This window comes from Hyaena hyaena, unplaced genomic scaffold, assembly GCF_003009895.1.
Source record: "Hyaena hyaena isolate Hyena2069 unplaced genomic scaffold, ASM300989v1 scaffold_82, whole genome shotgun sequence".
In the NCBI taxonomy this organism is placed as follows: Eukaryota; Metazoa; Chordata; class Mammalia; order Carnivora; family Hyaenidae; genus Hyaena; species Hyaena hyaena.
Genome location: NW_024080713.1, coordinates 358,730 through 374,519, shown reverse-complemented (window position 1 = coordinate 374,519; position 15,790 = coordinate 358,730). Strand labels below are relative to the sequence as shown.

Below are 15,790 nucleotides of genomic sequence, written 5' to 3'. Positions count from 1 at the left end.
CTTGATGCTCGGTCCTGCACTTTGATTTCCCCCACCCCCTGCCCTTGCCAGTATATGTTGGAGAGCTTTCCATTATCAGCGCCTGCAGAATCCTCAGCCTTTGGTTCAGCTCCTTCATGAATGGATGTACAGATGTTTAACCCTCCCCCAAGTCCTGCTCATTGGTGTCTGATGGATGCAATCACTTTCTTTTCTTCAGCCTCCGTGGAACACCTGCACTTACCTCCCACCCCTCCCAGCAGCCACAGCAGTGACTCAGAGGGCAGCCTGAGCCCCAACCCCCGCCTGCACCCCTTCGGCCTGCCTCAGACCCACAGCCCCGCCAGAGCCGCGCCCCGGGCCCCCTCCGCCCTGTCCAGCTCTCCCCTCCTCACAGCGCCTCACGTGAGTACTCTGCAGGCGTCTCTGGACACGCCTTCCCCGAGGTCACCTGGGCCTTCACTAGGAGTGTGTGCCCTTCAAGGCCACTTGATGTTTGTTTTTGTAAGGAAGTTGTAGGTTTAATTTGCTAAAACAGGGTGATAACCATCTTAAACGTTTTTGAAGACCTGCCTATAACCTGGCCGTGCTAACACAATGCTCTTCCTTTCCCTCTGCACACCTGGCTGTTACTCATATGCCTATTTTACACAGCTACCAGCACAGGGGATAAAAACGTTGTGCTGCCTTCCTCCTCAAAATCATGTCATAAATATCTACCATAACTTTAGATGACCCCGTGGCCTGAAAGAGGACATAACTTATTTTTCAAATAGCATCTTTGATGAACTTAAAAGTGTGTCTGAGATTAAACATTTTGATGTCTAAAGCTCAAAAATACAGCTTAACGCTTTTTCTTGTGTGGTACAAATCTCTCTCTTTTTTTAGTGTTTATTTATTTGTTTTGAGGGAGAGAGAGAGAGAGCATGTGGATGAGCTGGTGAACAGCAGAGAGAGAGAGAGAGAGAGAGAGAGAAAGAGAGAGAGAGAATCCCAAGCAGATTTCGTGCTTGGCGTGGAGCCCGACACCGGGCTTGAACCTACGAACTGTGAGATTATGACCTGAGCCAAAATCAAGAGTTGTAGGCTCAACAGACTGAGCCACCCAGGCGCCCCCGTGTGGTACAGTTCTTGCTGCAAAGACCCCGGTTAGAAAGGACAAGTCACCATTCATCCTTGAAGTATATATAAGGGCACCTTTTTCCCGATAAAAATAGGGCTAGATATTAACTTTTTACTGTTCTGAAGAGTGCATTGATTTCTATGAAATCTGAAAAGTTATAAACTTAAAATCAACCTTATGGAATTTATATAATATTTAATTTGTATCACAGAGAACATTTGAATGGGATGAGATACTGAAAAATTCTGTAAGAACCATCTGTCAATTAACTTAAGTTTGAAAATTTAAATTCACTGTGTCCCAGAAAGTTCTAGATCTGTGGCCACATTCATTTCTCTCACCATTACCAAGGATGAGGGAATTAACTTTTCCCAGTCTCTCTTTACCAGCTCTAACTCAACTCCTCACCCCTTTGGTAACTAGAATAGCTTTCGTCCTATATATCTGTTTACCCTCCCACAGTCAATCCAGTCTACATGTTTCTGGAAGAAATCCTCCCAGTGTCACACCCGCAGAGCCTGTTGCGTTTCTCTGTTAGTTCTTGGTATCAAACCCTAATACCTCTATTCTGTACTGGGTGCCTCGACCCTTTGCTGCTTCAAGAATTTATCCATTCCGGAGCAGCATCTTCATTCAGTTTTCAAAATATTGCTTTTTGCTTGGAATGCCTTCCTTTTAGAATGCACGATTCAAGTCTCATCTCCTACCCGAAGCCTTTTCTTATCACACAAATTCATAGAAGTGTCTCTTTCTCTAGATTTTGAACGCACCTTGAGCTCCTATTACAGTGTAACGTTTAATTGCCGTCACCCTTTCTTGGGTCCATTCAGTCTCCATCTTGAGCAGGAGCTCCCACCTGAGAGAGCCGGTTTGTGTTGAGGGTTCCATGAAATGTAATGTGAGGCTCATACGCAGTCGGCATGTAGCTCGTTTGATCACTTGCAGACACGTCATTGTCTTATGGGCTAAATGAGATGAGCTACAGTCCTGATCTTTACTGATGGTGGACAATCTGGGCTCTACTGAAGCCAGAGACTTCAATAGGATGTTCCTGCAGGTACATTTCTGGTCCCTTAGCTCTCAGTGAGGGACAAGAAGTGACCCCTGGTGTGTGGAGAGCAACTTGCAAAATTGCATTTTCAGGAGAACAAAACTCTTTCACAAACGGAGCTCCACGTGAATCCTCCATCACTGCAATGCCACGAAATCTTGAGAGATGTGAGAGATGAACCCTGTAGTTTTCCTTTTGAGGTTTTCACCAGTGGGGTACTTTCTGGGAACTGATGGGTGGAGGTTTCTCTACCGTCTCCCTTGAATGGTAATCCTCGGGGTGTAACGGTCATGTGATGGTGTGTTCCCCGTCTTTGCTTCCACTACAAGGTCCTCGTTTCTCACCCAAAGCACGTGGGCATCTTTTTCTCTCAGGCGTTTGAATGTTTCTTCAGTGTTCCCAGTTGCTCTGTTTTGACCCTCTTCTGCCCCCTTGAACTTCACAGAAACTTCAAGGATCAGGCCCACTAGTCCTGACAGAAGAGGAGAAGAGGACCCTGATCGCCGAGGGCTATCCCATCCCCACCAAGTTGCCTCTAACAAAATCGGAGGAGAAGGCTCTGAAGAAAATTCGGAGGAAAATCAAGAACAAGGTGAGCCTTTCAAACCTAAATCCTGCTCCGGTTTTTTTTTTTTTTTTTAAGTTTATTTATTTATTTAAGAGAGAGAGAGAAAGGGGAGAGGCAGAGAGAGAGGGAGAGATAATCCCTCCCTCAAACCACAAACCACAAGATCATGACCTGAGCCGAAATCAAGAGTCGGAAGTTAAGCAGCTGAGCCATCCAGGTGCCCTAAATCGAAGTGCTTCTATGAGCAGAGACTGTGACCAGAAGTGAGCCTGCATGTCCCTAGTCCCCTCTTCCAGTGACCAACTATGGCTTGTCCCGTGGACGGGGACAAGACGCAGCCCTGCCTTTCCCCTAGTTGGGGAGCAAGAACGCAGGCACGACACACCCCTGTGTTCTTCCAGCCCCTCCACCCATCCTCTGGGTCAGTGGGCCGCAGATCGGGTGTGCATGCTCCTGGGTGTCCCTGGTGATGCATTCAGGGGAGAGAGGAAAATAGTAGAACTCCCATTCATTTTTTTCTTTACCTAAAACAGAACCAGCCTTCTGTTTTGTGATGTATACAATATTTCTCTCTTGGAGGCATGTACATAATTTATAAATAAAGATAAATACATTATGGGTGTTTGTTTAATTTCTTTCTTTCCTGGGTTTTTGATTTAAAAAAATCTGCAGTCCACTGTTCCGGAGTCTCCTAGCCCTAAGCCCCTACAGGTGAGCCCCAGGGGCATGACTAGGGCACAAGCAGGGCAGGAGGGAGGAGGCAAAGAAAGGAAGACAGAAAGAGTTCAGTTATGGCTCTTGGTCCACGTGCGGAACCAGTGGGGGGTGGGGGGTTATGTACGACCAAGCCCAACTCTCTTAGTTTCTAAGAGAAACTGTTATAATTGAGCCGACTAAGGCACACGGAGTTGAATTCAGTTACCCAAGACCATACAAGTGGTCTGTGACTCTCGCCCTCCATACTTCCCACTCGGGGCCTAGTTTGGTGAGAACACGGGCTGGTTGAAACCAGGGTGGTCAGAAGACGTGATTCACAGATGAGTCAGCAGGTTAAATAACTGAAGAGTGGCTACAACAGCGAGCAGGACTCTGGTGATTTCTGTGCTAATGGACTCCTCTCTTCCATTTGCACATAACTGACTTACTGAGACAGCAGGAAGTGAATCCTTTTTTTCTCCCCTTATATCTCAGATTTCTGCCCAGGAAAGTAGGAGAAAGAAGAAAGAATACATGGACAGCTTGGAGAAAAAGTAAGCCTCCTGCAAAACTGGGTGTGTTTACTGGGTGACACACATGGGGAAACGAGGGTGTGCAAAGCATTGGGGTTTCTAAGAGAAGCAAAGTTCATTCTGGCCACCATTCAGGCCCACTGGTCATCACCTATGTTTTGCCTGCCACCTAGTGGTGTTTAGAGGGCAAACTTGGTAAGTTTGGCCGGAAGTAAAAAGTACACTCAGTAGGCATTTATACCACAGCGTTCTAACCAAAGTTCCTTAGGGCCTTGAAGGCTTCCTTGCAAACAAGTGTAAATGTTAACACTCCTTCATGTTTCTGGAACGCTCCATGGAGGAGAAGCACTGTTTCAGTGGAAAGGGCAGTGCTAATTAATCAGTTCCTTTGTCCACTTCTCTCACACCATAGAGAAACACACAGGCAGGGCAGTAAGTTGGGCTGGTGTCCTTTATTTTTTGTCTACTATAATTCATGCTACAGGCTAGCGACTTCTCACGGAGACACTCGAAGGCATCTTTTGTTCTTCCAAGTAGCTCAAAATATCAGGAGGGCTCTTAGGAAAACAGCAACTTTGTATTAGCTTTTGATGTAGGCTTGAAACACAACTTTATATTAGCCTTAGGTAGGAATGGTTCTTCAGCTGACAAACACCTATCCTTTTCAGATGCAAATGAGGCCCCTGACCCAGGAAGGAGTCTTCCCGTGTGTCTGGGGAAAGGAGTGGATCCTTGGGTGGTTCTTGAAGTTCCTACTGGAAGTTATTGTTTCTCCGTCCTGGTTTAGGTATTGGTAGTTTGGCATTAAGTAGTTCCATTCTGTTCCAGCCATTTCCGTAGGCATCCGGGGTCAGGATGGTCTTTATTGCCTCTTTGGGGCGTGCATACGCTCCTGCGCCTGGATTCCTTGTCTTGAGGCGCTTGGTTTTTGTCCTCTCTTCTCAGCCTGTCCCGAACGCTTTGGCTTCCTATCAGTCCTCCAGGCCAGGGGTAGAGCCAGCAGCAGCCAGGCCCTTGTAGTAGAGGGAGACGGATAACAGGTGTTGAGAGCAATAGGGATGAGGTGAGAGGAAGTAAGGCTGGAACACACCAGAAGGAGTTTACATTTTGTACCATCTCTATTCGTTTTCCATTACTGAGGCACTTACTACTCATCTCTCTCTCTCTTTTCTTTTGTCTTCTTACCCTTCTTCCCAATTCAGGCTGGCCAGGCTCTCTCCCTCACCTCCCTAGAGTAGCTAGGGAATTGCCTAGAGAGATGCCCACAGCTCCTTCTCTCACCCTGGCTCCTGGCCTCACATTTGCTCTACTGACATAGCTAACTGCCTTCTTTCTCTCTCCTCTGCAGGGTGGAGTCTTGTTCAACTGAGAACTTGGAGCTTCGGAAGAAGGTAGAGGTTCTGGAGAACACCAACAGGTGAGTATCGCTGGAGTAAGGACCTCTTCAAAGGGCCTAATGGCAAGGGCGGAAAGAGGGGCAGAGCAGGAGGGAAGTGGGGGAGAGCGCACTGAGGGGGTAGTTGTGCCAAGGTGTCCGGGACAGCCATGCTCCACCCACCTGTTCCCGCCACACATGTGCACTTGCACACTCACATACACACACATGCGCGTTCTTTAGTAAAACATATGGGATTGGGGAAGAGCCACTCCTACCAGGGTTCTGATGAGGGGCTTAAGGAGGAAGCTTGGGAGAGAACAAGGTTGGATAAATCCGATTCTTCTAAAAATGACATTAAATGTTCGAGGTGGCCAGGGAGGGCCAGGCCACTTCATCGTCATTCAGTCTTAGTAACAAATGGTGTTTATTAGTGAAAAGAGAAAATCAAGTTTGTCTTTTTAATTACTGCTTATAAAAATTCACTCATTCGTTACGTTTCAAACCCATTTTATTATTTTTTTTAAAAGAAGTGACACTTTTTTTTTTTTTTAGTTTTCTAATTTATTTTGAGAGAGTGCATGTATGTACTGGGGAGAGCCAGAAAGAGAGGGAGAGAGAATCCCAAGCAGACTCCATGCTGACAGCGCTCCATCTCATGAACCGGGAGGACATGACTTGAGCCAAAATCGAGTCAGAGGCTTAGCCAACTGAGCCACTCAGGTGTCCCTCAAACCCATTTTAAAAAGTAACCACAGGACAGAATGAGTTAATATGTTCTTCTAGCACTTTCTTGCCAGGTACTCTTTTCATTGCATCACAGATATTAACTCATGTAACCTTCCAACAGCCCTATGAGGTGGTCCTTTTAATATCCCCATTGAATAGAGGAGATCGCTGAGACTCAGAATGGTTAGGTCACTTGCCCAAGGTCACACAGTAAATGCGAGAGGTGCATTTAACTGCAGTCAGTCTGGCTCTGGAACCTCAGTATAGGCAAAGCATATTGAGCATTGTCCTGGGTCATCTGCAAGAGGAAGGGGTTGAGGTGTAGGGTTAGGGCTGGGGAGTTTAATCCAGAATGCATGTGTTTGTGTGTGTACACATACAGCGCCTACTTATGCTTTAAGAATTAAAGTGTTCATTAGTCAGGGGATCTTGTTGCCCTTAGTTGTTATAAACAATCCAAGTGGAGAAAAATAGACTTTTAGGTAAGAAAAATATTATTTAATCATTTTAAGGCTTAGCATAAATGCCTAATGGTGATTTTTCAGCTGTTAAGGATCAGGTAGTATCTGTTAGCACATCATTTGATGGTAACATTAAATATGGCTCCCATCTTTGTGGCTTGACGCTTGAACAGCAGGCTTATTTGCTCAGAAGTTAAAATTACTATCATTGGGAACATCGGGCATTGTGACCCCACTGGGCTATCCTCTGCATTTCTGGGAATGTGTGCTCAAGTGGCAGATCAAGGGCAATCACCTCAAACGCCCTGTAGACAGATGGCAGAAGTAAATAAACGTCAACAGCTCCATGTGCTATCGCCTTGATTCCCTTGAGGCAAAGGAGACGGTGTCCAATACCACGTTAGGATTCTGGTTTCATGGTTCCCTTTGGCCATTAGTCTCCTGGGGCTTCACCCCTTCTTATCTGCACCTTCACCCCGCCATAGTGGATCTCTGGGTCCTGGACCCCCACCAGAGTCTGTATCCATCTTGTTAGCCTCCTGAACAGATAGTGTGCCCATGCGCGGTATGGCACTTGCTGCTGCAGAAGCCCCATGGTCATGAGTGGGACAAATCCACACCATGAACTGGTGAAAAGGGAAAGAGGAACTTATCCAAGATCACCTTGGAGTTCCGTCCAGGAGCCTTCTGGTCTAGGGGCTGCGCGTGCCAGGTCTTCTCCCAACCACAAGGGGGCAGCAGAGGTGCACTGTGGGCTGTGCTAGGGACCAGCTTGATTCTGATAAGGGCTCCATTGCCCCCTTTTCCTGGGAAATGCCTCCCTTGCCCTCTCCAGGCTGACCCTCCTATACCATATTTTTAAATTTTAACCCCCCCCACACACGTAATATATTCCCATTGTAGAAAAAATCAGAAACCACAGTTAAAAAGAAAAAAATTGCAATCTCTTCACGCAGAGATATTTTGGTATTTTGTGATATTATATATGTGTGTATTTATACGTATATGCATCCTGTCTTGTTAAGAAACTTTTTCCACTTAACAGGAGACACTGGACACATTTTCTTTTTTTTTTTTTTGGACACATTTTCATATCAGGAATTAAATTTCTACGGAATCCTTATTTCTGTTAGATTTTGATAAAGAGCCATCCTGTGAGGAACATTGACATAAGGCACGTCGGATTCTGTGTAACAGCAATCTGTGTTTTGCCGATTGTTTTTATCTTTTTAAATAAGGGCCACAGCCATTTTAATCGGACGTTAGTTATTATAGAATATGGGTTATGGGAACTTATGGTATATTTGAGTTTGGGGGTCAGCACATCTCATATTCTTCAGTGATGAGAGTCAATAATGATTTTCTCCTTTTCTTCTTTACTAACTGTGTGGAAACTTTTCCCAGTCATTTACTGGAATCTCCACTGGTAAAAAAGCAACCTACCTCATGGTACTGGTGCCCTGCTCTGTCCCTCGAGTGCTCTGTGTGTTCTGCCTCTTCGGAACTTTCTTCTCCTTGATGGACAACCCTTCTTTTACGGTGGTCATGGCTGACGCTTGACTAATCTATACTCGGATCCCCACAGATTATCTTAAAATTTTTTCTTAATGTTTGTTTATTTCTGAGAGAGAGAGAGAGACAGAGTGTGAGCAGGGAAGGGGCAGGGAGCGAGGGGGACACAGAATCTGAAGCAGGCTCCAGGCTCTGAGCTGTCAGCACAGAGCCTGATGCGGGGCTTGAACTCACAGACCATGAGATCATGACCTGAGCTGAAGTCCGACGCTTAACCGACTGAGCCACCCAGGCGCCCCTTCCCACAGATCACCTTAGCATGGATTTTGCTGCTCTTGTTGAGACAGGGAAGGTACATCTGCATTCCCCCCAGCTTCTTCCCCCTTCTCTGTCTGTTCCCTGCCAAGGGTCTGACCTTGCTCAGAGGACACTGCACCAATCACATGGCCTATAATGTAAACCCCGCCATTCTCCTGCCCTACACCAGTCATAAGGAGTTGGTGTTTTGGGCGTGTGGTCAGGGGAGACTTCCGGTCCCTTTGCTCACATAATACCACATAGTGACCCAGTGTTTGAACTAAGTACAGGGCAGGGCCTAATGAACACACACCTGTGTTTGTGTTCCTGGCCATGCTTCTCGAATTATCATCCTTTGGAGGGAGCTGGACAGAGGTGGGACGGCTCTACATGGACAGGGTCCTGGGTCACTAGAGTAGTGCCATTGTCACCCATGGCAGGACATGGCGGGAAAGGTGACTGGGTGTTTCCTCTTTGACCGAATTAAAGGAAGATTATCTTTGCACTTTACCACTTCTGTGTCACACCCCACAAGGGACTTTTGCATCTCTCTAGATAAAAGTGAGTGCCCAGATTATAAGTCAATCCTGAATCTTTCCCATTTATCCTGGACTCAGCAACAGCCACCTAACACATTGCCAGTTTCTGGGCATAGAGACCCTTTTATCTGAGCTCGGGAAGCTGGAAGAGCGAGAAGACAGGAGCGAAAATGAAGACATGCTCTTAACACGTCTGCAGCCTTACCTGGGTGGCTCTCAGAGCAGAGCCAAGCAGTGTGAAAGAACCTTCACACTCGCTGTGCTAAGGTGGTCGGCTAATTGCATGCCATCAGGAAACGTGTGAGATGAGGGAGAGACAGTTTCCCAGGGGGCCCGTCTGCCTGGCTCAGTCAGGAAATACATTTTCATTTGTCAGGTCCAGGCAGGGCTGGGTGTGTGGCTGCCGGGCCATCTCGTGCTGGCTTCCCTGTGCTCAGGATCCACCCTTCGAAGCCGCAGGCTATCTGGATGGCCTTGCCCGTGTCCCATTCAGAGAAACCCCGCGCAGGTGACACACACAAATTGCCCCACACTGTGTTTTAGGCATTGGTGGGTCAGTTTGCGCTTCTCATTTTGTATTTGGCTCTTGCCTCAGGAGGGCTGTGAGCCCCGGGCCCTCTCCTCTGCCCTCATGTGGGGAGCTGTCAGAGCTTAGAGTCAAATTGCACATTAGCAGAGCCCATGTAATGTGACTCATAGTGACATCATTTTATACAAGGGGAAACTGAAGCCCAGTGAAGTTCAGGTCATTCAAACATCTAGAGATAGAAGGGGGCGGCGGAGGGGGGGGGGACTAGCCCTCAGCCATTTAATGTTTAAATTGGTGCACGCATTGATTTTTCTTGTGTTGCACCCCTTTGTCTTTCAAGGACCACTGCCTTTCCTAGTTCAGGGCTACCTTTATCTAAAGAAGAGGGCCTTGCTTTGGACCTGTGTTTCTGAGGACCCTGCTCTGGCCCATCTCTAGCCACATGTCTCTGCATTGAAAGAGTCGTTAGCAGGACGAGGCAATGCAGCCATGTGCTCTCACCATGCCCCTTCAGACCCTATCCTGGTACCTAGAATTCTGGAATTTCCTGCACAAGGGCCTTGGCCCATCTCCAGGGGCCTGTGTGGATCTCTACCCCAAGTCTGTTCTCTGAAGGGTAGATTGGGCCACCCCCAAAGCTGATGAGTATGTAAGGAGTTTGAACCTTGGCTGGTGTCTGCCTGAAATTCTCCATGGTCTGTGAGGTCCTCTTAGCTATAATCCTCTTTATCCAACTCTACTTTCCTTGTTCTTCTTATTTTTTTTTTAATGATTATTTGTTTTTGAGAGAGAGAGAGCATGAGCAAGGGAGGATCAGAGAGAGAGGGAGACACAGAACCTGAAATAGCCTCCAGGCTCTGAGCTGTCAGCACAAAGCCAGACACGGGGCTTGAACCCATGAACCGGGAGATCATGACCTGAGCTGAAGTTGGACTCTTAACTGACTGAGCCACAGGTTCCCCTCTTGTTATTTGAATCTGTATACAGTTCCTGGTAGAGGTCTTTCCTGTTCAAGTGCACCGGGCTTCCCCCGTGTTCTGCCTCTCCTCATTTGTTTACTTAGTACATACGGCTGTGCCTGTTTACACCACACACTATTATATTACCCTCTTCCCCTGGTTCACCTTTTCTCTGTCCACTGACCGTGACTGCAGATCCCACCCACTCCCTTACACAGGGAGGCCAATGGAGTACTGGTGAATGGTCTGCAGACCTTGATCTTGCTTTAATGCACTGTTATTTCTCCATTGTCTGTAACTTCTGGTTGTTTGAAGAGTATAAGCCTTCTTTTCAGGAGAAAATATTTCAAACTTCAAGGGATCATTGGGTACTAGACAAAGTTCCCTGGGGAGACTGGAAGGGCATTTTAGTACAATTTTGTGGTAAAATTAGCCTTTCCACAGCCCCAGAAAACATTTTGGAGCTCTCTTGTTCTTGTTCCTGGCCAAGTAGGTAATAGAATATTTCAGAAGTGTTCTCTGGTTCCTGCAAAACAGACCCTTTGTGATACAGCAATTGCACAGAAAGGGGAAAGAGAAATTCATCCTTCTCTCCACCACCCCTTCCCACCCCCCACCCCCACCGCCAAAGCCCCATGAACAACCTCAAAGCTTAAGTAAGGGATCATAAAGAAATACGTATTCAATGCTTAGGGTTTTAGCATACTATGACTCATTTTTTTGTATATGTTATACTTTAGTATTAGAAAGTCTTAGAGATGGTTCATGAGTCTCTTTTTATTTTTTAAATATAATTTCTTGTCAAATTGGCTTCCATACAATACCCAGTGCTCATCCCAACAAGTGCCCACCTCAATGCCCATCACCCATTTTCCCCGTCCCCCACCCCCCATCCATCCTCAGTTTGTTCACTGTATTTAAGACTCTCTTATGGTTTGCCCTCCTCCCTCAGTGTTCTTAACTATTTTTTCCCCTTCCCTTCCCCCATGGTCTTCTGTTAAGGGTCTCAAGATCCACAAATAAGTGAAAACATGTGATATCTGTCCTTCTCTTACTGACGTATTTCACTCAGTATAATACCTTCCATTTCCATCCACATTGCTGCAAATGGCATGATTTCATTCCTTCTCATTGCCAAGTAGTATTCCATTGTGTATATATATAAACTGCATCTTTATCCATTCATCAGTTGATGGACATTTAGGCTCTTTCCATAATTTGGCTGTTGTTGAAAGCACTGTTGTAAACACTGGGACCCATGTGCCCCTATGCATCAGTGCTCCTGTACCCATTGGGTGAATTCCTAGCAGTGCTATTGGTGGGTCATAGGGGAGTTCTAGTGTTAATTTTTTGAGGAACCTCCATACTGTTTTCCAGAGCAGCTGCACCAGTTTGCATTCTCAGGTGGGATTTTTCTTCAGAAGCACATGGATGCTTAGCTCTCCCATCAAGAAGCCATCTGATATTCACCCATATATACTTATTTTGTGTCCAGGCACACATGCAAAATAATTACATATGGGCGAATATAGATTTGTGTGAATTATAAAATTTTTTTTTTTAATGTTTTATTTATTTCCAGGAGAGAGAGAGACAGCGTGAGCAGGGGAGGGTCAGAGAGAGAGGGAGTCACAGACTGAAACAGGCTCCAGGCTCTGAGCTGGCAGTCATCACAGAGCCCGACGCGGGGCTCGAACCCATGAACCACGAGATCATGACCTAAGCGAAAGTCGGACGCTCAACCGACTAAGCCACCCAGGCGCCCCTAGACTTGCTTTTTGATTGTGACCATTTTGCATTTTATGTAGTGACCCAGACCCGCCACAGGAACATAATACATCATATGCATTACTAATACGAATGCTTCACAGATGAATGCGTATTTACTCTGATATCCTCCAATACCATGTGTTCTGTTTGATTGTTTCCTGAAAAAAAAATGAGGCAGTGACAACCCACTCATGGCTTGTGATTTGGGATCTGGAAAGCACTACTCTGTTTGTTCTATAAGGAAGTGAAGAAAGTTCTTGCATCTCTATAAAGCTTATCCAGAGGGTGGTGTAGACGCACACGCCATAGTCCCATTGGCTCCATTTCTCGGTAAGATGTGTTATGAAATATGATGGACAGTGTGTCTGCTGTCGAGAGGTCACGGTTTGCAGCTTCTGGCACAGGAAGTGTTTGGGAGCCACCAGTTTACTCTTTTTCCTGGGTTCTGGTTTGTCACTCCGGTGAGACATTAGGCACCTGAATGTTCAAAGTATAACATGCAATAACTATATGACTGCTCTCTCTCTCTCTTTCTTGCCCTGTCTCTCATAAATAAGGGAAACTGTAGAATACAAAATTAAATGAAATACAAAGAAAACACATGAGGCAGTTGATGTATTTCCCTTTTTGTAAGAGTATGTCTTGCATTCCTGGCCACTTTTGAATGTTTTGCCCAGTTTCCCTTGATATGCCTCCCAAGATACAGGGTGATGCTTTATTTTGGGCAAGGCTGGCAGCTGCCTTCAACTGCTCTCTTGCAAAGAGCTGTATGAGGACAGCCAGTCAGTTTATTTTCACATCTCACGACAGGACAAATCTCCACATTTTCTTTTTTTTTTTTTCTTTAAAAATATTTAATGTTTATTTATCTTTGGAGGACAGAGAGAGAGACAGAGCATGAGCAGGGGAATTGTAGAGAGAGAGGGAGACACAGAATCAGAAGCCGGCTCCAGGCTCTGAGCTGTCAGCACAGAGCCCGACGCAGGGCTCGAACTCACAAACTGTGAGATCATGACCTGAGCCAAAGTCAGATGCTTAACCAACTTAGCCACCCAGGTGCCCCCAGATCCACATTTTCAATCAAGAGTTGGACACTCCCAATTTAACAAGTTGTGAAAAATCTCTTGGCCCAGATAAATGTTTGCTAAGAGTACTCTGTTCTCTAAATTGAGACCTTGCTCCCCAAAGCCTGAGAATTCATTAAACCATAATTAGCCATGGCCACTGATGATTTAAAATACACTAATAAAGGAAAAGTTTATGCTGAGCTTTGAGTGCGCTATCGGGTCTGTCTTATGGTTAGCTTTTTAGAACTTTGGTTTTAAAATAATTCTTTTATTTCATCTGATGGCTGCCTTTTCTTCAGCCGGTCCTTCAAACAAGGAGGCTCATAGCTGTCATCCACATTCCCAGTCCTGCGGGCTGTGGCATCTGTCCCTGTGGCATCAGGGAGAATTCCACATCATCCTCAGACTAATTTTTCAGTTAGGAGCTCCCTCGCTTCCCTGTAAAGAGGGCAGGCTTCATCTGTCATTAGCGGAAAGGGACAGGAAGCCCTCTTCAAAGGTGTATTTGCTTCAAGAAATACAGAGTATTCCAGGAGGTGGGGTTCTCTTGTTATTTTCGTAGCTGATAAGGTCAAAGGAATTAACTTTGATTCGCCAACTAAACCCAGGACTGGAATAACTTGATTAAAGCTATGCAGCAGTGGTACCAAGGTCTAAAGTCAGCCAATCCCCTGTTCCAGTGCAGACGTACCAGCTTAGCAATCCCAAAGCCATCTCATGAGCGCTTTCGGTGTCTCACAGAGGGACACGCCTTGTAGTTTCCATTTTCCTAAACAAAGCCCAGGCTTGACTTCCAGACACCTGATGTAAGGCCAGGATCACCCTTCATCCTGTTACCTATCACTTGGCCCTTTATCTTTGTTCTGTCTGGAGATGTGCTACGAAATGTTCATTTGCCCTTATTGTTTCATTTGTATCAATCTCACGAAACTTTGTTAGTATGTATCTCATTGCCATTGGCCTGATTTCTACTGTGGCTCTTCCATCTGTGGCATGGCCCCCATTGATAGTAAACTTTTCTTATCTAACAGTGGACATATCTCTTTGTTGGGCTGTTGTTGATAATGTTAATGTCATTGGGTTTGAGAAAAATCTACTCAACCAAGAAGTATTTTGGTTACTCATTTTATTAGGTTATAAACTGGGGTAGCTGTGTTGCAGTGCATTGGAAAGTACGTGAACTACAGCATCAGGTTTAGTTTATATATTAATTAGGTCTTCACTTAACAAGTTAATGAGTTACATGTCTTTCAGACAGTTATTTCATATCTCCTACGAAATACAGAGTTCCTAGAACTCAATCAGTGAGTTCTCACTCACTGTTAATTTCCATTCCTTATGACAAAAATGAGTGTTCCTCTTGTAAGAATGAATATCTATGAATTTTGCAGACTTGATTGGATCATAGAAATCTGTTTAAATTTGGGAATGGATGAGCTAAATCTCTTTCCTTGGGTGAAATCACTCGGAGTTGCTGATTGATGGACTTCAGAGTGTGATAATTTCTGCCATCAGTTCTGTTCACCTCCACTGATCTGAGTAGGAGAAACAGCAGCAAATAGCACATTATCAATCACTGTTCCTTTCCACTGAAATTTCAAGCTAAAAAAACCCCCAAAAATCTATTTTAAAACTATATGTTTGTTCATCTTAAAGAGTTGGATTATAAGCTGTTAGAAATCAGGGACCATGAAACAACTATTTTCATTTGCAGTGGATTCAGAATATAATTATCTTGAGTTTCGAGAAGATCTGCTGCTGAGTGCCAAGTAGAATGCTCTATATACCTGGAGTACGTGAAGCCTTCCCTGCTCACCAGCCAGACTTAAATGGCCCTTCTTCCAAATTTGTAGCACTTGGCCCCTATATCTGGGGGTCCCAACTTGAGGCTAAGACATTCTACCATTGGTGTTTAGGCATGTCTGCTCTGTTAGAGCTCTGTGTTCAGGGGGTGCAGTGGAGCCTCCTGGGAGATGGTACCAGGCCTATCCATCTCAACGAGAAATTTGAAGGGCGGAATGATTCCAAGTAATTTGTGGAATTGATTTTCTTGGTGTTTCTTGCCCAAGGCCTGGGCAAGGAGCAGGAAATGAGCAGGGAGGGAGTGTAGGATGGTTGTGAGTGAACAGATGGCTGGGAAAAGATGGAGATGGTTTCACTTTGAAAATCACCTTGACGCTTGGGAGGAAGAGGAAATGGGTCTGGGAACATCTGGAATGCTGCTGTCTAGCTAAAGCCTGGATGGGGAAATGCACAGAGCACAGCTGAACTTGAGCGCCTCAGGCTGCCAGCCTAGGCAGCAGGCGGGCCCCGTGGGAGTTGAAGTGCCCCCCACCCCTCCCACGGAGTGGCAGCCAACACTTCAAGACGTGGTTTGTCAGCAGCAAGCCAGGAGGCCAGGAGGCCCCTTTCCGTAGTTTAGCAGGGACAGAAACGTTAATCCGGGACCACAGGAGGAGGCCAGAATTTGAGAGAAAAGGGTTTGTGCCCTCCGGTCAAATACTGGTCTTATTTGTGGGCTTACCTATGTATCCTGCCCCAGGAATCCCAAAATAGAGCAGGGAAACCCAGTGAGGGCTTTGGGGCTGGCATCACAGACGGT

General features: G+C 45.9%; 1 protein-coding gene across 1 annotated transcript in view; it reads left to right on the top strand.

Annotated features, from left to right (window-relative positions):
• CREB3L2 (cAMP responsive element binding protein 3 like 2) overlaps positions 1–15,790 on the top strand; it is a 120,375-nt gene that overhangs the window by 91,522 nt on the left and 13,063 nt on the right. Inside the window, exons 5-8 of the mRNA XM_039234020.1 lie at positions 200–384; positions 2,599–2,745; positions 3,913–3,971; positions 5,299–5,367. Coding sequence (XP_039089951.1) covers positions 200–384; positions 2,599–2,745; positions 3,913–3,971; positions 5,299–5,367 — 460 coding nt within the window. The remainder of the gene's footprint in view (positions 1–199; positions 385–2,598; positions 2,746–3,912; positions 3,972–5,298; positions 5,368–15,790) is intronic.